General features: G+C 43.4%; 2 protein-coding genes across 2 annotated transcripts in view; both read right to left on the reverse strand.

Annotated features, from left to right (window-relative positions):
• Positions 1–2,276: 2,276 nt before the first annotated feature.
• LOC308286949 (electron transfer flavoprotein subunit alpha, mitochondrial-like) lies at positions 2,277–3,287 on the reverse strand (the record flags this gene model as incomplete). The annotated part of the gene is made up of 1 exon (XM_080728071.1): positions 2,277–3,287. One exon carries the CDS (start codon positions 3,285–3,287, stop codon positions 2,277–2,279), a length of 1,011 nt encoding a protein of 336 aa, XP_080584197.1.
• An 11,831-nt stretch (positions 3,288–15,118) lies between these two features.
• The window catches only part of camk1a (calcium/calmodulin-dependent protein kinase Ia), a gene marked incomplete at both ends in the record, with an annotated part of 62,448 nt that continues 49,738 nt past the window's right edge, over positions 15,119–27,828 (reverse strand). The window contains 10 exons of the mRNA XM_080728890.1: positions 15,119–15,210; positions 16,136–16,322; positions 16,689–16,776; positions 18,168–18,246; positions 18,344–18,456; positions 19,613–19,688; positions 23,430–23,556; positions 24,228–24,366; positions 24,766–24,840; positions 27,185–27,316. Coding sequence (XP_080585016.1) covers positions 15,119–15,210; positions 16,136–16,322; positions 16,689–16,776; positions 18,168–18,246; positions 18,344–18,456; positions 19,613–19,688; positions 23,430–23,556; positions 24,228–24,366; positions 24,766–24,840; positions 27,185–27,316 — 1,108 coding nt within the window. The remainder of the gene's footprint in view (positions 15,211–16,135; positions 16,323–16,688; positions 16,777–18,167; positions 18,247–18,343; positions 18,457–19,612; positions 19,689–23,429; positions 23,557–24,227; positions 24,367–24,765; positions 24,841–27,184; positions 27,317–27,828) is intronic.

A 27,828-nucleotide genomic window follows, 5' to 3' on the forward strand; every position in this document is an offset into this window, starting at 1 on the left:
CACAACACATTCACACAGTTAGATTGATGATAGATATTCATGACTAATGCCTATAGCCTGCAACTCATCAATCCTAGTGTTTTCTAATCTCTTGTGAACAGAACAATATACTGTTTATATATAGCTCTGGTCTGACGTCACACTGCCTATCGGATATGGGCTTAATATTGATGACATCAGGGATCTCCAAATATGGGCATAAAAGGGACAAGAATTAATTTGCAAGTGTGTCTCGTGTCGCGACAACAACCATACAGGTTATCATGAGACTGACAAAATTATGTCCTTATATGGGCATTCCCAGATCTTGGCCATATACTGTATGGAGCGTGACATGACATGATCTGCAGCTTTTCATACTAAATGCAACCTACGGTCGCAATCAGTGCTGATTTGCACAGGCATGTCCTGAACACAGTGGTGTAAAGTAACTACTCTGTACTGTAGGTACAAGGTAGGTACAAATTCGAGGTACTTTAAAATTACTGGAGTATTTCCAATTTCCAGTACTTTAACTGCTACTCCACTACATCTCAGATCAAAATATTGTACTTTCTTTTACTCCACTACATTTAGGAGAGAACAGGGTAAGTTGAACCTGTGGTGAACCACCCCCTATATCTTTAAAACTATACTCCAGAATTGTCATGTGACCTTAAAATAAGGACACAACCATCATTTCCACCTGGCTGTGGAGTTGACAGACACATGAGTGTGTTTTTGCTGGTCAAAGATTATTATTTTTTGAAGCGGTGAAAGCCGCTTCCAATGAGTGGCTTTGTGTGTCCCACGCCCATATATGGTCATTTCAGTCCAGAATGAACAGGTTTTTTCAAAAACAAAATGTGTGTTTCATGTCCATATATGGTCATCCCAGTCCAGAATGAACAGGTTTTATCAAAAACAAAATGTCTGTCACCTCATGTCCATATATGGTCATTCCAGTCCAGAATGAACAGGTTTTTTCTGTCCCGTATGTCCAGAATATCAGTCCAGAATGAATAGGGTTTTTCAAAAACAAAATGTGTGTCCCATGTCCATATATGGTCATATCAGTCCAGAATGAACAGGTTTTATCTGTCCCGTCCGTCCGTCCGTCCGTCCGTCCGTCCGTCCGTCCGTACGTACGTACGTACGTACGTACGTACGTACGTACGTACAGACGGACGGACGTATGTGTGTAGTGTAGTGTCCGTCCCGGTCTGATGATGATTGGATACTTTGAGGATTAGTCAAGCTTCACATGACAATTCGGCCCTCCAGATAAAATCATTAATTCATTCAGAATATAAAGAATGTTTAGATCACAGAGTTCATAACTCTAGAACACATAGAATAAAAGTTCACCGCTTCACTTCGAACCGAGGTTTGATTTTTTACTTTTCTGTTATAATGATTTTATGTTAAAGAAAATGTACAGAGATCTAAACGTGTATATCATGCATGTTGTTGATATTCCAATGTATAAAACTGCGTGAATCATTTAGATAAAGGTCAGCCTGAAGCATTAAGCTAGCCAGGTTTTGCCAAAATGGTGGCCATGGGGCAAGATGGACCAAATGCCCTGGGGTAAAAAGAGACAATTATCCTAAATCAGGAATTATCCTAATTAGAGTAGTTGCCCTCACAGGGCAACCAGACTAGTACTTGTCCGACTTTCCAGATAAACTTTATTTTGCCGCGCTACTCCTCCCGGTTTTGGTAGCATGCACTTGAGCCATAATGCCGAATCGACCGGCTTCATCGGGACACGTCAGGGTGCATTATGCTAAGAGATACATTATAGAGTTAGATGTTTATATTAATACAGTGTATTCATTTTCTCCCTTTACTTGAATGGTAAAATGTGGAGATGACTGACATCATAGATCATAGATGTCTGAAGTCATAGACTATGTCCATTTATGGGCATTCCAAGATAGCCTGGGGCCAGCCTATATACTAATGCAGCTAACTAGTAACTGCAGTATACATCCCCTCCTTGTTTTAACGTGTGGGGATGTCTAGCTGCAGCTAGGCTAATTCCAAGATATGGGCTAAATATTGATGACATCAGGGATCTCCTTATATGAGCATAAAAGTGACAAGGACTGACACAGAGATCTATATACAGTATATGGCCATTAATTTATTAATTAATACATTTTCCCCATTGACTTGAATGGGAAGTGTGACTCACGTCACGGCAACCACACTTGCAATTTCCAATTGCTTCTTTCTAGTTATTCTTTAATCTTCGGATTTGCCAGCCAGCGATTCGCCTCAATTATCAACTCTCACTTCTTCAAAGCCTCAATCATCTCTGGGACAGCCTTGAAAAGATCAGCCACCAAACCGTAGTCGGCGACTTGGAAAATCGGCGCCTCTGGGTCCTTGTTAATGGCGACGATTGTCTTGCTGTCCTTCATCCCGGCCAAATGCTGAATGGCTCCCGATATGCCGACCGCAATGTACAGCTCGGGCGCGACAATCTTCCCCGTCTGGCCGATCTGCAAGTCGTTGGGGACGTAGCCTGCGTCCACCGCGGCCCTGGACGCCCCCACCGCGGCGTTCAGTTGATCCGCCAGGTCATAGAGCAACTTGAAGTTGTCCCCGCTCTTCAGGCCACGGCCTCCAGATACCACTATCTTGGCGTTGGTGAGTTCGGGCCTGTCGCTCTTGGTCAGGCTCTGTCCCACCCACTGGGACGTCCCCACTGGGGGAGGCAGCGGAGACACCTGTTCAGAGGCGGCGGCGCTTCCTCCTCCCTCCACGGTGGGCGCGGCTTGGAAAGCGGTCCCCCTCACGGTGAACACCTTGACGCCGTCGCCGGACCTCACCGTGGACAAGGCGGCGCCGGCGTAGACGGTCCGGACAAAGGTGTCCTGGGATTTAATCTCGACGACATCCGAGATGGCGGCGACGTCCAACCTGGCGGCGACCCTGGGGAGGAGGTTCTTTCCGAAGGCGGAGGCTCCGGCGCAGATGTGCGTGAAGTTGAACCGATCCTGGGAAGCCAGAATCAGCGGCGTCAGTTCCTCCGGCAGAAGCCCTTTATAGCAGTCGTGCTGAGCCACTAGTATTCTTTTGACCCCCTTGACCGCACCGATCTGTTCGGCGACTTTGGCGCAGTCGGTCCCGGCTACCAGACACGTGACGTCCTGTCCCACTGTGCTGGCGGCAGTGATGGCGTTCAGGGTGATGGGGGCCAGCTTGTCATTGTGGTGCTCTGCCACCACTAGGGTGCTCTGACACCTCCGAAAGAGACCGCTCAGCCGCCACACACTCCTGTTTAATGACGTATACATGGATGTGTGACTGGTTACTGTCTCCCTGTCTGTCTGTCTGGCTGACTGACTTCCCTATCTCTGTGTGCCAGTCTCCTTGTATAGGCTGATCTGATGTCACACACAACACAAACCGTTGCCATGCATGTCTGGCAATTGCGATTTGCCAAACACCTGTTTATTACCTGCGCCAGCAGAGCACGCAAGTACTGCGCTCGGCTGTGTATGTAGCTAGGTAGGTAGGTATGTAGGTAGGTAGCTGTGTGTGTTTAAGCCCGTAGCCCAATGAGGGACCAGCATTCCTGATGATGCCAGTGGTGATGTCACTTGGTGAGCGCACCTCATGGCCTAATGGCATGGCACTCTCAAGAACGGCACCAGAATGGTAGTGTGGCACATGATAGCCAAAATCATTGAGTGTAAGATTGCTGTAGGGACAAACAAGGGTCTTTCTCCCAAGAATCCCTCACCATGACATAAGTAAAGAGCTTCCCTTCACCCTTCACCCTTTGCAGACGCCAATTCCCAGTCAGGTTAGCTTTCTTAGTTACCAATAAAGGTCAGAGCCAAGAAAACTATAGAGTTGGCTTATTTGACCAGTAACTATCGCAACATGTTTTTGACCGGAGGCCACATGAGACCACCCTACCTACTACATTATCTACATTGTAAATGGTAATCAACAGCAGACCCCATTGACGTCAATAGGTACAGTAGGTAGGTAGCTGTGTGTATTTAAGCCCGTAGCCCAATCAGGGACCAGCATTTCTGGCAACATCATCATCAACAGCCAATGAGGGACCAGCATTCCTTGTGATGCCAGTGCTGATGCCAGTGAAATATACTGTAAATACATTAAAGTTGTTTCTCCTTACCGCGGGGTCTGTGTTGTCCAGTGAACATCGGTAATGGCGGCGGGTTGTTTACAACGCATGCACGTTGGCGTGCACGCGAAGTGAAGCTCCTCGATAGAAATCCATTGATCTTGTAACAATGAATCCTCATTTACTCAAAATAAGACATTTTGATCCCAAGGCTGGCATTTATCATGGCAAAATAGCGATCGCATGGTGGCTTTCTACCGAGTGCCGCCATGACACGCAGCTTCTACTCTAGATCCGGGTGAATGTTGAAAGAAAGAAATAACAAAATATCTGCGCAACTTCCACCCGGCACTTCAAAATAAGAGAGGCGGCCTATGGGAGGAAGTCCCGGGCACTCTGGGCCCCTTCATCCCTTCAAAGTAAGGGCACTAAATGGGTAAGACAAGTCAAAATAGAGCCCTGTGTGTCTTAATGTAACCTACTAAAACTGTCACATAGTTTACAATGGAACGTCTATCTCAAGTGTGGAGGCGCAGGTGACTCCTCAGATTTTCGGAGAAAGTGAAACGCTTGCCACACTGTTTACAGCAGAAAGGTTGTTCGCCGGTGTGGAGGCGCAGGTGTCTCCTCAGATTACCTGAGAAAGTGAAACTCTTGTCACACTGTTTACAGCGGAAAGGTTGTTCTCCTGTGTGGATACGCAGGTGTCTCTTCAGATTACCTGAGTCATTGAAACTCTTGTCGCACAGTTTACAGGGGTACGGTTTTTCTACGGCGTGGAGGGGCAGGTGTCTCCTCAGATTACCTGAGGAGGTGAAACCCTTGTCACACTGTTTACAGATGAAAGGTTTTTCGCCAGTGTGGCTACGCTGGTGTCTCTTCAGGCCACCTAACTGACTGAAGCCCTTGTCACACTGTTTACAGTGAAAAGGTTTTTCTCCTGTGTGGATACGCTGGTGTGTCTTCAGTTCATCAAACCGACTAAAGGTCTTGTAACACTGTTCACAGGTTAAAGGTTTCTCTCCAGTGTGGATTGACAGGTGTCTCTTCAGGACACCTAAACGACTGAAACTCTTGTCACACTGTTTACAGTGGTAAGGTTTTTCTCCGGTGTGGGTACACTGGTGTGTCTTCAGGTCACCTAACTGACTGAAACTCTTGTCACACTGTTTGCAGTGGTAAGGTTTTTCTCCTGTGTGGGTACGCTGGTGTGTCTTCAAATTACTGAAACTCTTGTCACACTGTTTACAGATGTTATCCCTCTTTCCGGTGTAAACCTCTTGATGTGCCTTTACATATGCTGGTTGAGTTGAACTCTCTGTCAACTGTTGATGACTTCGATGAGATTTTTTAGGGTCTGTGTCTCCTTCTTTACGGCTGGTCACGGGGCTGACCTTTTGCAGACTTGCCTCTGAACAGATTTTTCCATGATCCCTCTGTGTTTGGCAGTAGATGTCGTCGCAACTCGGATGGGACACAAAAGTGCACTCAGAACAGGAGACCTTCATCTGGGAAGGTTGGGAGTGGCGGTTCATGGTCAAAGCTGCTGCTATACAAGGCCTGTGATGGGGACTGAGCTGTAGGTTCTGTTGAGGCTCCCTGTAATCCTTGTCTCCCAAAGTTCTGTATGCTTTTCCCTCTCAACACTATCTTCATATACTGTACACGGGGACACTTAATCTTCTAGTCTCGGTGGAACGAAGTGACTTCACACCTCATATATGCTGAGCAGAGCTCTGCTCTGACCTCACACACTACACAATCGGTTGCCAGCATGCCTAGCAACACCGATGTGCGACAATGATGTCATCAGTATAACATCATCACCATGACGGCAGACCATGGAAGCCACACGCGTGAATCAAAACAGCAACCAGGTTCCGACAATGGAACAAGGGGGGAGCGCTTGTTTTCGGTGGAGATGACGGAGGCGCGCCGGCGCTATATTATAAACACAATCTGATCTAGTAATCATGACATAGGCTATTTATTATAATCACTAATTCACAATGAAGTGTCTTTAATTATGCGCCGGCGCTATATTATAAACACAATCTGATCTAGCAATCATGACATAGGCTATTTAATCACTAATTAACTATGAAGTGTCTTTATTAATTATAATTAAAGTAAAAATAGTCAAATAACAAACAAGGACAAATTGTTCTGCCCACAACCTTATCAAACCAAAATGCCTAAACTACTGTAAATGTAGGAATATTTTAACTATGATAATGGTTCTTAATTAGTGCCGTTACCGACTTATGTGCCGTTATGGACAGAATAGTAAATCTTCAGCCCCCCCGAATTTTCGTCACCTCCGCGCGGTCCAGGTGAACACAACGGAGCTCTCCGTACCTCCGGTTCAGCCAATCACAAGCTTCCACTGCGATACCAGGTTGCTGTTTTGATACACGCAAGCCACACCATGTCTTTATTGTTGAGGGCTCACCTGAAAGGCGAGAACACTACTTCGTTATTTATTTACCAAGTCCGCCTCAGACAGTACAAAGGCAGGGCCCTTAGCCAATGAGGTGCAATTGGCGGAAAAACATCTGGGAGTGGAACATAAGAAGTGGTACATAAGAAATGAAGGAAAAATAACAATTTATTTGATTAAGAGTTTTTATTTTAGTTACTTTTTGAAGCGGTGAAGCGCCGCTTCCAAGGTGTGGCTTTGTCTGTCCTGTACACGTCTGACTAAATACTGAGCATGGATTGGTCAATTGTGTCTGTCCCGTGTCCCGTGCATGCAGAATTGAGGATTGGTCAAGCTTCACATGACAATTTGGTGAATCTGAGTATAAAATTGTCTAGAGCTACAGAATTCAGAATTGTGAATGAATGAATGATTTTATCTGGAGGGCCGGATTGTCATGTGCTTGACCAATCCTCATTTTTAGGGACATTTTTAATCATCCAATCATCAGACCGGGACGGACACTACACACATATTCTGGACGTACGGGACAGATAAAACCTGTTCATTCTGGACTGAAATGACCATATATGGACATGGGGGGGGGACATGGGACACACATTTACGGACAGATAAAACCTGTTCATTCTGGACTGAAATGACCATATATGGACATGGGGGACACACAAAGTACCTCAAATCTGTACTGAGTAAAAATGTACTTTGTGACCTTCCCCGACTTGGTACCGGTAGTTGCCATCCTACTATGGCCTCAGCACTGTGTGTCTGTCCGTATTGGTATGCCTGGTTATTGTGTTGGTGACACACATACACACACACAGGCACGGGCGCAACTTTAACCTGAACCAGGCTTTGGCTCCAGGAAGTAGGCCACACCTGAATGGGCCGGGTGAGATTATCTGTAATCTCCTCCACTATGATATCTGATACTGTTGTTTGTCACCGTGGTTTTGGGTGCTGTACTGTATTGTAAGTACATTCTTTGAGCAGCTGAAATCGTTTCATATGTATTCATAGCAGGCCTTGCTTATGTAAATAATAATACACTAGCCCTTACCCGTTCAAAGATATGAGCTCCGAAATGATGTGCAGTGTGTGGGTTATGGGATGTGGGATGGAAAGTAACTTTAACTGGTGCTTGCATGATAATATGTAGGAGCATCAATGTAAGAAATACCCATTTTGTTTAATGGCTACAGAGATACTGTGTTAGATGCAGTGACAAACATCACCCTCCCAGCTCAGCCTCTGTGTTTGTATAGACACCCGACAAAGCCGGATTCACTACGGTGATTCGAACCCCCAGACTCCGTGGCGGTGGATAGCTAGCTACTTTACCGCTGCGTCACCCAAGCGCCCAGAGAGTACAGAAGATAGTTTCATTTTAATTTCAGTACAAATTAAATGTTTGTACTCCCACACTATAGCTACTAGACAGAATATATAGCTTCCCTGCGAGAGGCAGACAGTGGGAGAGAACACACAATGCATAGACAAGGAAGTTTTATTTCATTTCCTGCAATCATGTCCCTGTGTTTACAAATCATTGTTTTTCTTCTGCCGTGTTGATCAATAACCCATGATGCATTGCATCCATACATTTGTAGCTCAAAACAGCTTTTACAAAAAAAGGATATACAATATATACTTGTAGTATATATATAATAATATACATGTGTTTCCTTAATCTATTTATACGTGTTTATAATGGTTAAATAAGCCCCTTAGAAAGAAATAAGTGGAAACCAATCCTAAGGTTCAACATAATGACCAAACATAACATAATAGCCAGGTTATCATCGCTGTCGGGCAGAAACCTTGTATCTCCAGCTTTAGTGTATTTTTCTTTTAGTAAATTAACACCCTATACTTCTTCGTAAAAGAGTGGCCTGCAAAAGTAACGAAAATGAATATTGAACCAATACAAGTGTGAAGAGTATTATTATCAGTAAATCGCTTATTTGTATATTATGTAGATATGTATTGTTCATAAGGACTAAATACTCTCCACAGTGTTTGTGTTCCAAATGAGCCGCCATAGTCATGGGTGAAATCTCGTTCAGCAAGACTTCAGGAAGTAAAAACACTGTGGACATTATGTAGTCATTACCAAGTATAGATATCTACAAACACGAAATCGAGCGATACAAATAAGAGATTTACCGATAAACCCAACTGCTCGCAATCAGAGTTGCGGTGGGAAAATAATAGCCTATTTATAGGCCACTTGTTCTGGGATATTATATCATCAGATTACGGAAAGCAACCGGCTTGTCCGGAATTCTCCTTTAACAAGAGCTTGTGACTGAATAATAACTACATTGGAACAGAGGTTATTTTATTCCACTTCCTGAAAAGTAAGGGTTTTGGACACACAGGGTTGCCACCCGACAGCAACAACATCAAAGTCATCACTATCTTACAGTTGACACAAAGCCCTTCAAACACAGTTTGCATATTTTACACCAGCTGTTCTCAACCTGTGGGTCGGGGCCCTCTGTTGAGCCTGGGGGGTATTGCAATATTAATAGCATTATAATAAGGAACTAATGTAAAAATAAATGTCATAACAGAAGACAGAAATGGTGCCAATGTTTTAATGAGCATTAGTGAGGACCAACTGAAGATATAAAGTTGAAAATAGGTGAAGTAGACCTTTTTTGTGAACCTTTAATGCTACTTCCATTGATCCAAGCCGGGAAACAAATAGACATGCGCTGAAATGCTGCAGTGTGTTAAGTGTGTTCAGATGGGTGGGCCGCGGAGGCTATTCCAGTGGGCCTTGACCCAGGAGAGGTTGAGAAGCACTGTTTTACACAACTATAGTCATGTAAATCCAGAGCGATTGCCTTTTTGTTTACTTTTTTACTGTATTGTACTATGGAGTGGACCTTTCCCTATGAATGCTTTGCTCAAGATTGACTCAAGGTAACTGTCTTTAAAGTGGAAATAACCCATGGTTAAGTCATATTCAACAACTTATGGATTAGCTTCCAGTGGTGGAAAGCAACAAAGTACATTTTACTCAAGTACAGTACTTAAGTATAGTTTCGAGTTGCTTTTACTCTACTTGAGATTGTCAATTTTTTCAATGGTTCATGCTTCCACTCCACTACATCTCAGAGACGAATATTGTACTTTTTACTCCATTACAATGTTTGAAGAATTATGTTACTTTGCAAATGTATATTATTACAAAATATACTCTACATTAACCCTATTTTATACTTTTTATATTTGAAAATTAGCCGATCTACAAGCTCACAACGCGTTGTGAGTTTGTAGAAAGATTTTGACAAATTTTGAAAAGAACGTGTGAAATGGAGCATTCTCCATGATGACTACTTTTATAGTTTGATGCCAATACTTTTGCACTTTTACTCAAGTAAAATTTGAATACAGGATTTTTACTTGTAACTGAGTGTTTCTACATTGTGGTATTGCTACTTTCACTCCAGTAAAATTAAAAGAAGAAGAAGAAAAGAAACGCAAATGGTTGTACTCCTTCCAACCTCTGTGTCCAGACTGTGCTGTGTTGTACTTCTGTCAAACCACGTTACTTCTGGACTTACTCACTTTCACATTATATAGTTTCAGGTTACAGTATCACATAATTTTTTTTTCAATACAACAGAGTAATAATATTCATGTCATGTTCATACTTATTGATCATCGTCATTCATTGTAAACATATTTAACCAGGTCATATTGACATGCAAACAGTATAGACCAAAAATGTCTTCCACTAGAGGTGCACCGTACAGATCAGGCCCAGAGTCCACACTGAGGTCCCTGTCCCTTGGACAGGGGGCCACGCATCATCATGGCCCCCGGCCCCCTGTCAGATCCAGCATGGGCCTTATGACTGGCAATTTCCCATGAATCCAAACTTTTGCCGTGTTTACGATTAATGAGAAATTATAGGCAAAGTCATTCAATGCCAACGACGAGAAATCGTGTCAATTTGTCCTTTGTCCATCGCGCCAATTTTTTAAATTTCATACAGGATTATGATAGCTAGCGAGCGCTCCCCTGCACCCGTGAGTGATACCAGGACTACAAATCCCAGAATGCAACGGAAAATGACGTCATCCAGAAATTTACCCGGGCTTCCATGCAAATGGATTTAGAAAAGTCTATTTATCTTTTCCCAGATGGGTTTTTTGGTCAAAATAAGCTTTTTTCTACGGACCCTAACTAAAGACTGGATGAATGCGGATATGTTTGTTTTTGTTTTGTTTTTTTAAGAAAAATAGAAGGTTCCAACGTCACCTCCTTTGTTTACATGCGAGTTAGAAAAAAAAGTCTATGGATCTTCAAAGCTTAGTAAAAACGCTCAAAATCGCTGGCAAGGGGAGATTAAATGAAAAAAGCAGATGCACAAGCGCTCTCTCTCTCTCTCTCTCTGCTTCTGTGTGTGGGCTCTGACACAGCTGGACTGTGTTTGCAGCATGTTCGGTGCCACTGTTACACTATCGTTCAACCGCGTGTGGACGCTCACATGATCATCTTTGACTATTCAATTCAATTCAATTTTATTAAAGTGTCAAATCATAACAAGTTATTTCAAGACACATTAAAAAGGCTAAAGAGCCATGGGAGAGAGAGAGGAGAGAGGGAGAGACAAGGGAGAGACAAGGGAAAGGGGGGGAGGGAGGGAGAGACAAGGGGCACACGCACACACATACACAGGTCCTGCATGCGTATGTGCAAGAACGAACGAAGCAACGAACGAACGAAGCAACGAACGAACGCACACACACACACAGGCGCTGCATGCGCATGCGCGTGTAGGGGGGAGGGGAGGGGGGGGGGGGTGGGGGGAGGGAAAGGGGGAGGTAAGGGGAGGGGGGGTGGGGGGGAGGAGAGAGAGAACCCGAGCAGAACCTGTACCCGAGGTGAACCCGAGCGGATACCTCACAGGTCTGAGGCCCCCACCCTGAGCAAGCAATTTGCTATATAACTATAACTATTAATAAGCGATAACTATTATAGTTAGGGCGCTATAGACATTGAACCCTTAAAGTCTGTGTGTGGCCACAAGCCCACAAAGGAAATGTCCCATTCCTCTAGGCTCCGACAGGGACTTCAGTCTGAACCTCTGATAACAGAACAGCCATAAGAAAAAAACAAGTCTCCCTTTATGATATTCATACGTTTCACTGTTCCCAGCACCCCGCCCCTTAGCCCCCCTCCCCTCCCCTCCCCACCCCACTCCCAGCAAAGACATGCAGCCATAGAACCGTTCCTCACGAACCCAGACTGAGACAGAATAGAGGGAACATACCCATAAAACCTGATTTATTCTTTATTGTATGCCAAATTAAAAACAAACGGCTGATCATCAATGTGACCGCAAGCATTCCTTTTACTATAGGCTTTAAACCTTAAAGGTTTGCTAAATAGGTTACATTTTAAAGGCATATTATGAACCTTTGGCCTGTGTTACTTAAAAAAAAAATCTCTGTGATTATTACAAATCACCAGAGGTCCCTACATAAGTGAATCGGGCTTAAGATGACGAAAAACAAATGTCAGCAAATGAAAACTAGACTAAAACATTAGGGAGGAACAAGTCGTTTTATGCCTGGTTTGCGCTCGGGTGTTGTGCTCTGACGCAACACTGTGTCGCGTTGTGAGCTTGTAGATCTGCTGTTTTCAGCACACCGGCAAGTGTAAAATTAGGCATTACGACACCATCAAGGCCTGCCAAAATATTTTTTTGTCGACAAAATCAACTGTAGATTTAGTCGGCTAAAATCTTATATTTAGTTGACAAAAAAAAAAAAAAAAATCGAATTACTAAAATATGACTAAAACTCAAATATTTCAAACGACTAAAATATGAATACAACTAAATGAAATTGAATTCAAAAGACTAAGACTAAAACTAAATTAACATTTGCTGTCAAAATCAACACTGCCCACCACACTACTCTAGTAGTTGATGACTGCTGGTACAGAGGGAAATGATTGGTAATAATGTGTTTGTTGTTTTGTATGTAAGCACAGGAAAGTTACACACTATGCCTTTAATGTCTACTCAGGCCTTTGTGTGCAACCCAGACAGTTTCAGACATCGTTCAATTCAATTATTATTATTAGACCAGACCTCCCCCTATATAAGCCTATTGAAATGTTCTCCACATTAACATTTTCAATTTTAAATGTCTAGGATTAGAAAAAGAACAATAGAAAAAAAAATCCTGGTTTCAGTCACCAGAACCATGGACATGTGTTTTCAATTAGTCTTACATGGTTAAAAAGTTTGAAGTTGAATTGGCTTATATAGGAGAGGGGCACGTCTGATCATAATGAATATCGAATATCTAAATATTGAATCAGGCAACTTATAAACTGTCTGGAGTGCACACAATAGCACGAGTAGGACGTTAAAATGAACCCAGAAGTGTTTTACTGTGAAATACCCCTTTAACAATACTTGACGACAATGATGATGAAGGCTAAAAAAAAAGGAAAAATCACACGCGTGTGAACTGAGCGGTGGGGGGGGGGGGGGGGGGGGGGGGGGGGGGGGGGGGGGGGTGTGTGTGTGTGTGTGTGTGTGTGTGTGTGTGTGTGTGTGTGTGTGTGTGTGTGTGTATTGCAGTTGATGCACAGGCCAGGCTAGACTCAACAGCACCTCTCTGGTCACCCAGGGTACTACTCAGGCTACATACACCAGAGGCTACATACAGACAGACACACACACAGACAGACACGGATACACACACGGCCACGCTATGGAGACGGTGTGACCACCGCTCAAAAAAAAGACAGTGAGCCATGTTGGACAAAGTACGACTCAAGTAAATGTACTGTACTTAGTTACTGTCCACCACTGTCAAGTGACAATGGGTGCAAATGTCTACATTGTCAGAGCTGCAACATTTTATGTGCTGAAACTAAATACCACCAACCTGGTTGTGTGGCAATAAAAGTAACTTGGACTTGAACCTGAACAAACTGAAAGGTGTCAGTGGCGTTGACAATGGAGGAGGAAAAACAAACAAAAAACAATAGCACTAACTCTGTTTATGGCAATAACTACAAGCTCAGTGATTGGTTTTCCTATATACTGTAGGAAGACTGTTGGTAAGTGGATACACACACATGCGGGAAGAGACACAATCATTCTTCCTCTGGTTTCTGCAACAGAGCCTACTGTATATGGGTCAGATGGATCTAGATAATGACACACATGAATAGAGGTAGATATGAGAGATAAATGGGAAAACAATTGAGAGAACACTTGCCTCCGGGCCTGTTCTTCGTCCGTGATACGGCTGTATGGTTTTGCTTTCTTCCTGAGACTGTGTTCGATACCGTGGCGTTGCTATACGTGTACTTTCTAACCAGCGACCAGCGTTTTTTAACCTCATTCACGTCTTGCCACCTGATGTGGACGCTCCGAGCAACAACCCATATCGTCGTCGTCGTCGGGTGGAAACCTTGTATCTCCAAGTTTAAAATTTGTATGTTCTTTCGCAAAGTAAAGCCCTGCTTCATCATACAAGGCCATCGCACAAAAGTAGTGAAAACAGCCGATCTACAAGCACACAACGCCTCGCGGTGCGAGGCGTTGTGTGCTTGTAGATCGGCTGTTTTCACTAGTTTAAATCATTTTTAAAATGGCAAATGCAAAACGAACGGTTTGGGACATACAAGGTTTTCACCCGACAACGACGATATGATATACTTTGTTGACTGTGGGGTCTCCCAGGGGTCTGTACTTGGTCCCCTCCTTTTTTTCTACCCCCTTTACACCAAATCGCTTTGCCAAGAAATAGCCAATCTACAAGCTAGCCACACATTGGCGCTGTCGTGAGCTGGTAGATTGGCTGCTTTTTGCAGAATGTTCGCCTGTCAATGACATGCCCAGAACCCAGGCGCTATTAGCCCCCCCCCCCCCCCCCCCCCCCCCCCCAAAAAAAAAAACAGGAAATGTGTGTTTTTTATGTTCATCCAGGAGGTGTTTTTGTTCCAGGTTTTGACTTAGTGTAGGGTTTTCCGACCTTTTCAGGCCGCAAAACGCCCCAAAAGAATCAGAATTGAACTTAGGACCCCCTCACCCTGATAAGCACTTGGAATTGTAGGCATTACATTTAGTTTGACTCTGATAAATATTGTGAAAACCGAAGCCAAACTACAAGCTAACAGTCAGCTTGTAGAGACAGCGTTTGCGTCTTTCTTACGTAACATTTGACAAATGTGTCCAATGTGGTATTAATCGTTTCAAAAGTCATTAAATCGTAACTTTAGAAATGTGCCGATACCATGTATACACTTATACCGTACGTTGGTTTGTTTAGTGAGAAAGCAATGTTGCACATTAAGCTAATCATCCCCCCAAAAAATCCTTTGGGGACCCCTCCTAACCGGGGGCCCGACCCCGCGAGTTTGGGAAGTGCTGACTTTGTGGACGCTGCCTGGGGCTCTTACTCTGCAATCCCGGCAAAGACTTGGTGGGTGTGCTGAGGGGGCGGGGCTGGAGGCGGGGCTATAGGACAGGAGGCTCCATTTGGAAGGAGGTGGTGGTGTGTCCATCCACCACAGTGACAGAGGGACGGAGGGAGGCGGTGTCCTCCTCAGACGCGGCTGGCCGGTCGGCAGCAGTAGGTGCAGCTCCGCAGGCTGTCCCGGTCCACGCTGCCTCGACGCCCGTCCTCACAGTGGGACACTGGACAGGAGACGGGGACAGGGGGACGGGGGACAGGGACAGGGGGACGAGATGGGGCAGAGAGAACAACAACAACAGGACGGATTGAGACAATGGGTTATTAGCAGAGGTGCAAAGTAACTATAAGTACAGTATTTTCTGGACTATAAGGCGCATCTGACTATAAGGCGCACTGTCAATGAATGGTCTATTTTCAAACTGTTTTCATATATAAGGCGCACCTGACTATAAGGCGCACATAATAGACGCTACCGTTGCGTTATGCATCAAACAGATGGAGCTGTGCTAAAGGGAATGTCAATGTCAATGAATGATCCATATATAAGGCGCACTGGACTATAAGGCGCACTGTAGTTTTTTGAGAAAATTAAAGGCTTTTAAGTGCGCCTTATAGTCCGGAAAATACGGTACATCTTGAGCTATTTGTACTTTACTTGACTGTTAACAATTTCCAGTGCTTTTGCTTAAACTCCACTACATCTCGGATCCAAGTATTGTACTTATACTCCACTACATTTACTTGAAAACCTTAGTTGTGTTCTCGCCTGAAAGGCGAGAACACTATGTTATCCTCATTATTTATATATATATAGTGAGTTCGCATATTTGTGCCGCAGACAGTACAAAGGCAGTACAAAGTTCTACCCACCCCCACCCCCGCGCTCATTGGAGAAGCATTTGGGATCTATCTATCTATCAATTAGCCAAATCTATGTCTGTCTGTCTGTCTGTGTGTCTGTGTTTATACCCGCAGCCAATCAGGGGTCACAAGCTGTGGGCCTGTAGACAATCAGAGAGGAGTGACTTCATAATATCGAGGCATATGCCAAGAGGATATTATTATCAACATTCCTCATATATATTTATTTTCCAAAATGATCATGATTGCGATCCTGTCATTTCTTGTCAAGGCGGTACAACTCACAGCTCTCCTCCTCCCCGTTCCCCAGCTCGTCCTCGTCCTCCTCCTCTTCCTCGGGGAGCAGGTGACCACGGCAGGGGCTGCCGGGACTCATGTGACCGCCGGGGGTCATGTGACTGGCGCCTTCCAGGCTGGTGCTCAGCTGTAGCCTCCGCATGTGACGGACCACCGCTGTGGCGTTGAAGGCTTGCTGTGTGTGTGTGTGTGTGTGGAGAGACAACCGGAGGCAGAGGATTTTTTAAAGCACTGGTTCTCAACCTGTGGGTCGGGACCCCCAAATATTAGAGGCAGAAATTGTGAAAATAGCAGATCAAACGTGAGGCGTTGTGTATAGATCAGCTATTTTCACAATTTTCACATGTTATACAAAATGTAATGCCTCAACCCTTAGTGCTCGTCAGTAATAATTTCTCTATTGGGTCTTGAGCTAAAAAAGTAAACCAGTGGGAACCACTGGTTTAAAGGCATAATTCACTTTCAAACATGTTCACATACTTGATATGGCCCAATAAATCTTTTGAGGACATGTATTTTTACCATAGTGTCAGACACTGACCTTCCATTTACTTTTAGCAAAGTTCTTCTTGATCTGAGCGCTGACAGACTCATGGATGTTCTTATCCAGAGCGGTGTCTCCACAGATCCTGCAAAGAGGTAGAGGGTAAGATGGATCTATTCCCCCAGTACATTATTATACCACTGAATACGTGTTGCCATTTAGGCCTAGAATTATTGAATGCTTTAACCAGTGCAAAATAGCAGATATACAAGCTCACAGCGCGGCACCAAGTGCCATGCTGCGAGCTTGTAGATCTGCTATAAAAAAGTCATGAAAATGTGTGCAAATCTTTGAATATACCGGTATGTATTTTTAAAGCGAACGTCTCACGTAACTCAATTTTTTCTTCTGGGTGGTCCCTGGAACTAAATATTTTGAGATGCGGGTCCGTGGCCAATTAAATATCATTTTGGGGGTCCTTCACATGAAAAGGTTTGAGCACCACTGACATAGTAGTCTCTCAAGAACAGACTAACTGAGCTCCATTTAAGTGAAAAGGACCTTTTCTTTGACGATGGCTGGCCAGATTGCTGACATAGAAACATAGGTTTTTTCCAAAAATCTTAGAAGGATTCAAAAGACACTTATAGAATCGGGTCAAAATTCTAATTTTCACGATTTTTCAAAAATAGCAGATCTACAAGCTCGCAGCGCGGCACTCGGTGCCGCGCTGTGAGCTTGTATATCTGCTATTTTTTTAAATATTTAAAGCATAAAATATTGCGTCATAATGTGTTCAGGCCTAAATGGGTTAATAATCACACCCTATGACTAAGGTTTTAACCAAACTCTGCAAATATGCGTTTATCTTACTGCCTCCACAGCCTGGAAGCAACTGTACAGGCAGATTTCCAACGAGATAGACTTAGAGGAAATGCTGGTGGTGGATTCAATTGGAAACTGCTTGCTTGATTGATTGTTTGATTTCGCATAGGAAAAGACACGACAGTACAAATCAGATACAGGGTCTACTCATTTTAAACCCAAGAAAGCACTATGACTTCAGGTAGCAGCAATCCATCACACTGACTAGTGTTTAAAAGCATCTGTGTGCCGAAAATCTGCTGTTCAATGAGTCGTTTCGGGTCGCAGGTTGTAGGGAAGCTTATTTTTAGCAACATAGTAGCCGTCTGTCGGTGTCGGCTCCCATGTGCATTCAGCAACTCAATTAGACTGCTGCCTGTAGTAATCTGTAGTAGTCTATTTAGTGGAGAGCTATCTTTAGGCCTATGATTCTGTGAGTTTTCTACTGGTAATATGTGCTTTAATGTTTTATTGTTGCTATTTTGACCAGTGCTAAAATATTTATATGAATTATTTTAAGCCTAGAATCAAGCCACCCAGGATCCTAGTGAATCATGACCATGAAACCTTTCATTTTTAGTGGCATCAGAAAACCAAATATGAGTTGGGGCAACAATTTGGACTAATCATGTACTTTGGTGAAGAGGGTATAACAAACGTGACTCTTATTACCATGGGTGCTGGAGGGCCTGATCACATGTATATCTCTTCAAGGGGTCCTTCTCCATCAGGTTGCAGATGAAGTCTTTGGCTGAAAACGAAAAAAGGAATTGTCCTCACAAACAATCCACTCTCACGACCTGCACAAGTGCATATATCTCTGCTTTATGTCAGAGATCTGTGGGTACCTGAATCGGAGATGTCGTCCCAGTACGGAGAATCAAATTCGTACTCTGCCTTCAGAATCTGCTCAAACAGCTTGGCGTCGTTTTCGTCGTAAAACGGCGGGTACCCGCATAGCCTGAAGAAGAGTAACACAGCGTCTAAAAATGCAAATCGTCTCTTGTCACGTGGAAACCTCACATGTCCAAAACTGTTACTTTTCAGGATTCAAATAAAGAAATAGGAAAAGTAGCAGATTCACAAGCTAAAAACGTGTCACTTCACGCTGCATTTTGAGCTTGTGTGTCTGTACTTGATGATACTTTTGTGTGACGCTGTAGTATGGTCTAGTAGGGCATTCATTTACATAAAACTCAAAACGTTTGAATATGGAGAAAAGAGCTTTCTGCCCTGATGGCAACGATATCCATGACTCAAAAAGCATGCTTAACACACAAGGAAGAAACAAGGGTGTACAGCAACAGAACATGTCAAATGCCATGGTGTCGAGCTCCACTTGAATTGAAGGCCAGTAAATTCTGAAATAAATAAAGGGTGGTAAGTTACAATAGCCTCATTTCTAAAATAGAGAACATAGTGGATCTACAAGCCCTATACGCATGGCCAAGCGACGTTTTCAGAGCTTGCAGATCCACTATTTTCGCTGTTTGTTTGGGGGCGAAAGGAGAAAATGTTCACCCATAATGACATTCCCGAAATTAGGATGCCACGTTGAAAGTGGTTAATAGATCAATGGTTGCATACAATAAAAGGCCAAATTGTATGTGTCACGTGTAGGTGGACGGGCCTCGATTGCGAAGAAATCTGCTAAAACACTTCAGAGATGGGGACTTAACTGCATGTGAGGTTACATGTGAACACTAGGGGGTGACGATTGCCAACCCCTGATGTCCCAAATGACAACCCTGGGTCTGAGTAGATATGAAGGGCAAGCTGTTCCAGAGTCTTGGGGCAGCTGTGTACCTATAGCCTTACTTGTTATCCAGAACCACTGTAAGCCTGTTGTTGTTTGATAAATGTCCATCAATGTCCATCAATTACTATAGGCTGATGCCCATTGGAAAGGCATGCAATATCCAATGTTCACAACATTGTACCCCTTGTCAGAGTACCCATTGTCAGGGTACACAACACTTCTTCAGGTCCTTTCCGACACATAAATAATACGTTTGAAGTCGATCGGTTGGACAGATCCCAAGATTTGCCAGGGACAGACAGAGAGACAGACAAACAGAGATGCCATGCATTTATAGATAGATAACTGTTGGACTCACAGAATGTAAGAAATGACCCCTATGGACCAGCAATCCACTGCTTTGCTGTAGGGCTTCTGAGCCAGTACCTCAGGAGCTGCAACACACACGCACACACACACACGCGCACGCACAACAAAACGTGAAAAGAGAACGGTAGTGGTTATGTAAAAGGTGAGGGCCTGTTGAGGTCAGCTTAGCCAGTGTGTGCAGCTCTGCTGCATTTGGGTGGGTGACGTGACGTAGCGTTTTCGCTGTCCTCGGTGTCAAACATGTATAAATAAAAAATATATTTGTCAAAAACCTTCTGAATATTGTGCAGGACATTAAGCTTTATGTGAACTTACTCAAGATTAAAACATTTCATTCCTCATTTCTTCAGAATCTTCAACCAAACATGGTAAATGTCATCTGGTGTGACTGTCCCGACCTTGTTTCTCAAAGTGGGAACTTGAATAAAACTAAGAAAAAGAATTGCTAAAAAATGAATTTAGGCAAAAAAAAATGTCTATTTGTGAGCCTATATCTTTTCAAAGTCCAAGCATAATGTTTTCAGTCATTTCTGATCAAAAAGATTTTGTCCCCCAAACCAAAATCATCTGGTGTGACACTAGTTTGGAAAAATTAAACAGGCAATAATTTGGACACCTACTGGGCTAGAGAGGTCCTTCTTCTGTAAGGCTATTCAGCACTCCCAGCACAACTGCAAGACAGGTGTCTGAGGTGAGTTATGATTTTAACATTTTCATGAAATGCCATCTTGTTGAAACTTTGACAAGTGTGGCACTTCTGGATGTCATCTGGTGTGACACCTTTTTCATTAATAAAGCAAAAGTTATTTGAAACTTTGGTCATAATTACATGTAAATCTAGGTTGTTTTGTTATAGCTAGCATGTTGTTAGCATGCTAATGTGTACCTGGTAGCCTCAAGGTAGTCCTAAATGCAGAAAACGTCATCTGGTGTGACACTTCGTCATCTGGTGTGACATATCTGCTTGTCACGCCAGATGACTTGATTGTCACACCAGATGATATATACTGTATTTTCCTACAGACATAACAATAAATAACAAGTCCCATGTTTCTTTTGTCCATTTAAAACATTTTAACATGTTTAAAACAACGTTTTAAACATTTTTACATAATTTAATTTAGCTTCATTCGGTGATACAGCAAATTCATCAGACAGAGCAGAAACCCCTTCACAGAAACCTAAACCTTATATTGTGGTAACACTTTATAATAACTATCCGTTATAAGCAGTTAATATAAGACACTTGACAACAGAAAATGGGTGGTACAGAAAATGTGATTTTATTATTTCCAAAATACACAAACATACTGTATAGTGATGAATGAATGGATATGGAGGAAGGGCGAATGAATCAATGAGAACTATGCATGTAAACTAAACACAGAGATTCAGGCGTTTCATTTTGGTGGCAATAGGCAGCAGGCAACAGTGCATACCGGAGTTGCCTACTCAGTCAGTGGCTCCCAGTGCTATGCCACCATTTCACAGTCCTTACGCCATGATGAGCGTGCTGTGTGGGCACACATCAAGCCAGTTATTGATGATTTCCGAGGAAAACAAGACAATGCAATTGACACCCTGCATCAGTGCGTCCAGTGACTGGCATCAGCACTACGCACCAGGTTCTTTCTATCTTCCCGGGAAAGATAGTTTACAGAGACCTGAGTTGTTTCTGCCAGTTTCCTCAGATCTGCACCTGTCACAACCCACGGAAATTACAGTTCGACCAAGTCTCCAGGGCTGAGGTGCCAGGTGACAAGACAAGTGATGAGTAAGTATAACTAAATCATTCTCTTTGCCAATTTTATGATACCTGTAATTGTACCTGTTTAATGACAATAAAGTAACTTATGTCATCCATTCATTCCTTTTCTTCCTTAACTAAGTGGTGGCCCATCTGCGGAACTGCCCCCTTCCCAGGTCAGCTGCAGGCCCAAAACAGCTTCCGGAGCTCAGTGAGTATAACATACTTGGCAAACTTGAGGACTTGCTAGTAATTACATTTTACTACTAAAAACAATCTACCTGACAAATAAATTACATTTAAATGTCTCCTCCTGAAGGTCTTCTACTCAGGTGCTGGACACAAGTGCATCTATTGGAGAGGCCCAAGCTGAGGATTCAGACACCTCCTCAGATGAATACACACAAGGACAGTTTGTCATAATCAAATATGAGGGAAAGCCATATGTGGGGCAGATTGTTACCATTAATAAGGAGGGGCTAGAGATAAACTGCATGAATCAACTTGGAAAAATGAAAAATGGTTTTGTCTGGCCAAAGGGGCGAGACTGCATTTTCTACAAAGAGCAGGAAGTTGTCTGTGGCATAGCAGAACCGCAACAGGGCAAACGGTTTGCTACCCTCACCAAATGTGACTGGCTGATGTACAATACAGTCTAAATGTCTATACCCTCACCAAATGTGACTGGCTGATGTACAATGCAGTCTAAATGTCTATTCTAATCTAATCTAATACTTTTGTACTTTCACTCACTGGACTGGACAATGAGATAAGGTAGGACCCGAGACAAACATAGTGAAAATAGCTGATCTACAAGCTCTCAACGCATTGTGCTGCGAGAGCTTGTAGATCAGCTATTTTCGGAGTTGCACAACCCAGCACTCTTTAGCTAGTGGAGATGTGGTGTAACGACATGATTCGTAAATAAATGTGTTCAACTCAAAATGCTGTGTTCAAGTTCAGGAGACTTCGGAAAGTAATACACCTGAATGCTGAGTTGTTTCCAATAATTGGTGTTAATAAAATGTTGCCTTGGCTCCCAGTGTGGCTATGCACCTTATTGTCTCTTTAAGATCCTTCTGCCGTGGGCCGGCAGAAGACTTAGGTGTGCGTAGCATTCCTGTGCACATCCTCATCATCCATCTACTACTACAATTCTTTGTTATCCTATGTTAAGGCCCAACAATACTATCCTGTTCAGAAATATTAAGGCCATGTTATTTAATGTTAAAGCAATTTTACTGTTGCTGTTTTTCCTGGGTAATTGTTTAATCAATCAGTAAAGTTCAGTACTCACTAATAGGTAGGTTAAAACACAGTTTGCTTTGACACATGAAGATATGGTCATCTGGTGTGACACTAAGTCATCTGGTGTGACATTCCAAATAGTGAGAAATCATACCTTTATTAATGATGAAACCGAAAAAATGTGTATGGTTTACATAGAAAATAGTATCAGGAAGAGTCACAAATATTTGTGTAATTTTAAAGAAAGTTTTTGTCAGAATAAAATTAAAATATGTTGAAAGATCGACAACATGGGCCTCACACAGAGTGTTGATTATGAAAAAAATATACAGATTCAATTAATTTTCACAAAACTATAGTGGATCACAGGTTAGTTATGATAAAGGACTTTGATAAAGTGAGTAACTTAAGAAAGGTGTACTCCATTTTCATTTTATGAACAATTATTGTCATGTCACACCAGATGACGGTTTTAGGCACAAGTACAACAAACTGCTCAATAAAGTCTGATTCCAATAAAATATCTAAAAACAAAATGTGTTTCCATAAAGTTGAGAGTGAGTAGAACAAAAGTAAATAATTTTTATGCCTGCTATTTAAAGTTTTTTAAAAAACATGTTTTTTGGGGCGTCACGTCACTGACCCATTTAAAGTAAGAGCAATATACTGTACTTGTGAAGCACTAGCAGTTGACTCTATGGTCAACATGAGAGTCTCTACGTGCTCCACACTTACACTGAATATGAGCTATATTAGCTGGACCTAGAGAGTGAGAGAGAGAGAGAGAGAGAGAGATGGGTGCAGATCTTACCCACATATCCAGGAGTCCCACAGGCGGTGGACATGACACTGCCTGTGTCCTCGATCTTGGACAGCCCAAAGTCACTGATCATGATCTTGGAGTCTTCCTCCATGCTATAGTACAGCAGGTTCTCTGGCTACAAGGAAGAGGAGGGCATCAGACAGGACTCGGAGTAATGGCAAATATCTGGAATTGGTGAGTGACAGGAAATTAAACTAGAAAGGTGCAATTTTGGGGAATCGCAAGAGTGGTTGCACTGATGCAAGTCATGGGTTGCGGCCACCGCGACCTGAGGGACACACTGGGAGGAATAGCGTTGGATGCCATGCAACGTATGATCCAAATGTGGTGCTGATCGGATTCTGCGTTTGTGATATATGGCCTTAAAATACTAGAAGCGATTCTTTTACCCTTTCAACTAGTCACAGAATTCTTTTCAAATTTTCGATCAATCCCCCAATCAATCGCGGACAAGCACACGCTTTCTCTGGTTTCATGAAAAAAAGAAAAAGAAACGCATCTCATTTGGCCATTGCAATCCATAGTTATTGCCATTTGAAAATAGGAAGTGGATGGAGTGGAGATGACAATTCTACGGTTTCTGAGAGAAAAATAAGAATAACGTTGAAGAATAATAGTTGTTGCATTTTCCCATTCAGGTGAACGTGGAAAATTAATTCACTAATAAATGAATTATGAATTAAACGATAGAATATATCTCTTAGAAAAATGGAAGCACATGATTCCTGATGATGCCGGTCGATTTGACATATGGTTCAAGTGTGTGGACTCATGTTGGTAGTGTACCTTCAGGTCTCTGTGGACTATGCCCATGTCATGGAGGTACTTGACAGCATCCAGGATCTGGCGGATGAGCTGGCTGGCATCTCTCTCTGTGTAGAACCCCTTCTCCACGATCCTGTCAAACAGCTCTCCTCCCGATACCCTGCGAGGTGACAGCGCAGCATCACACTCACTGTTGCAAATAACTGCACCCGATTGAAGACAATGTGCCTTATAGGGCTGGACAATTAACCGAAAATGTAAACCACAACCCGACTTAATTTTGCTTATGTAGGTAAGCATTTTTGTTTTCTATACACATACCTTAATATTGACATGAAAACAATTGAATAGTCTTTTTATAATTAGACAAATTAGACAAAATGTAATTGTACAATTGTGGCATAGACATACACAAATAGTGATCTACTATTTGCACTATTTCCAAACGTTCGCCCAGCCCAAACTGTGAGTATATTTGAATGTTTGCTTCCTTCAATACCATACAAATAAGAACTATATAACAGAAAACGAAGAACCAGGGAGAATAAAGTGTACTCACAATTGCATGACAAGATAAAGGTGGGATGTGCTCTCAAAGATGTCCTCCAGCGACACAATGTTGTGGTGCTTGATTCTGAAGCAGAAGACAGCCTGATTTAATTATACACCGTCATACAACAGAGAACAGTGGTGGGAAAAGCACCACTTTTTTACTCAAGTAAGAAATGTGGTTGGTGGAAAGGCATGCAAGGCACCCGTGGGAACCCCCAAGGTGCTGGTCAGAACTGGAGAATGAGAGAAACCTGAACTTTTAACCTTAAATAAATGATGGGCAAACAAGCACAAACCAAAAAAATAAATAATCTGTATTGTTTGAAAGAATAATAAGTGAGATTAATGTCGGAACAATAACCTCTATGATGTGCGGCAGAGACGTGATAACAGTGAGACGGGCATGAAATGATTTATGCAAAAGGAGAAAGTGACAGATGTATTAAGATGATGTTGGGTATGTTTAGAGTAAAGATTGTACATGTACACGGCTGGAAGTTCTATACAGGCTCTTGAGTAAGGTAGCAAGAAGGGATACAAGGAATGAGAACTGCTACGGGATGAGGTGGAGTCTGAAGAGTATTCAGAGTCCGACTACTATGGTTTAAAAGGGGTAGTGAGTCTGCACTTCTGAGGGTTGCCTTTGGCTACCTTGTAGGCCAATCAACATCAGCGTTTTGCAATGTAGACACTAGACAGGGATCCAATGGAGCGAGAGGAAAAGGGGGGAAAGGGTGAAAAATCTTCGACAGAAAGCCCAGAATAGGGATGCTAGGGTTCATGTGGTTAATTGTATTATCCCCTCCCCCCATGCTCTCTCTGTCTCACCCCCATCCTCCCACCCTACAAACCTGTCTGTCTGTCTGTCTGTCTGTCTGTTTATGTGTCTCACCCCATCCTGTCTGTGTGTTTATCTGACTCACTACAGTCAGTGGTGGAAAAAGTACTCAATGTATTTTTGCCAAGTAAAAGTATCAATACTGCAGTATAGAAATACTCAAGTAAAAGTCAGACATTCTAAATGAACTTGAGTAAAGTACGAAAGTATTGGCATCAAACTATACTTAAAGTAGGCTATTAGTATGTTTGAAAATAGCAGATCTAGATGAAAATAGCAGATTCAGATGAAAATAGCAGATCTACAAGCTCACAAGCGTGCGTGCGTGCGTGCGTGCGTGCGTGTGCATGCTTTGTGTGTGTGTGTGTGTGTGTGTGTGTGTGTGTGTGTGTGTGTGTGTGTGTGTGTGTGTGTGTGTGTGTGTGCGCGCGTGCTGCAGGGGACTCCACAGTGACTCCGCCTCTGAGTGCAGTTGCTGTGGCAACAGGGACACTAAAAATAGGTCTATCTTCTTTACTCCTGACATTTCCGGTGCACACACTCACACACACACTCAAGCACGCACACACAAACACACACACACACACACACACACACACACACACACTCAAGCACGCACACACACACACACACACACACACACACACACACACACACACACACACACTCAAGCACACACACACACTCAAGCACGCACACACACACAAACTCAAGCACGCACACACACTCAAGCACGCACGCACTCACACACACACTCAAGCATGCACACACACTCAAGCAGGCACGCACACACACACGCATGCACACTCACATGAACACACGCACTCACGTTCTAGACTGGCAATTTTATACATGAGATTTTTACCCATTTAAAAAAATCTTGGGGTGCCTTCTGGCCTACCTGTCCAGGCGCATACCACAGGCTCAGTGTAGCCAGACAGCGCATCGCATACAGTACAGTATACGTACAGTATAATTGACTTGCACTAAAAATAGCAGCTCTACAAGCTCACAACGCGTTGCGCCGTGACATGATGCGAGCTTGTAGATCGGCTGTGGTTGGTGTGCGACCCCAACCCCAACCTGAATCTTTTCCAAATTCTAAGCCTACCAACACAAATCTTTTGTTAACCCATAAAACAAACATAGTGAGAACCAGGACAATGGTCCTCACAATTAATATTATTAAATAGATTTTTTTAATCCCACAATTTTGCAACCCATTTTTCACCTGGTGCCAATTAAGCTGTAATCCTGGGCTCTACACTTCCTCAGCCAACCTGGGGAGAGCCCTGAACTCGATGCATGAGGAGTGAGCAGGTTGCTTCTTATAACCTGACAGGGGGGAGTTTCCCCGGTTGGACGTAGCACGTGGAAGGAACACGTTATTCCAACCAGTTCCTTTCCCCTCCGTCAGGCGCCCCGGGCTGGCCAGGGGGAGGCATTATAGAGACCAGGATTACTGCATGTTTTTGTGAGGGTACCTACCCTAGGAGACACGGGGAGAACAGGCAAACTCCACAGAGAAAGGCCAGTTTGACGTGGAGGAGAAAACACACCCCCAGTGCCCACATCGTCTCTCTCTCACCTGTGCAGCACAGCGATCTCATTCTCTATGTTGTTCTCCTTGCCCTCCAGGGCCTTCTTGGGGATGCACTTGATGGCCACCAGTCTGTGGGTCCTCTTCTCCTCCGCTAGCACCACCTCCGAGAACGCACCGCTGGTGGGAGACACACACACACACACACACACACACACACACACACACACACACGCACGCACATGCACACACACACAGAAACAAGGAGAGAGAAAGAGAGAGATTAGTTTACATCTGTGTGTGTGTGTGTGTGTGTGTGTGTGTGTGTGTGTGTGTGTGTGTGTGTGTGTGTGTGTGTGTGTGTGTGTGTGTGCGTGTGCGTGTGCGTGCGTGCGTGCAACATGTGTGTGAGGGTCATGAAGATGAATAATTCAACATGGTGACTATTTATTAACAACAGTGCTTTCAGGGCGTTTTACCGTAGAATTCAACATTCTGTACAAAGTCAGGTTCACAGAAACAGCACTACAGGCCACTAAAATAACAGCCCTATTTTTATCCATAATGGCTTCAGTCAATGCAGGGTGCATCTTTGTAGTTGTTTTTTAGGGGGGAAATGGACTCCATTATGGATCGCTGTTGCCAGTACAGCCTGTTAATTGAACTCAAAGGGACCAAAGGGTCCATTTGGT

This window comes from Nannobrachium achirus (genome assembly GCF_963921795.1).
Source record: "Nannobrachium achirus genome assembly, chromosome: 6".
Taxonomy (NCBI): Eukaryota; Metazoa; Chordata; class Actinopteri; order Myctophiformes; family Myctophidae; genus Nannobrachium; species Nannobrachium achirus.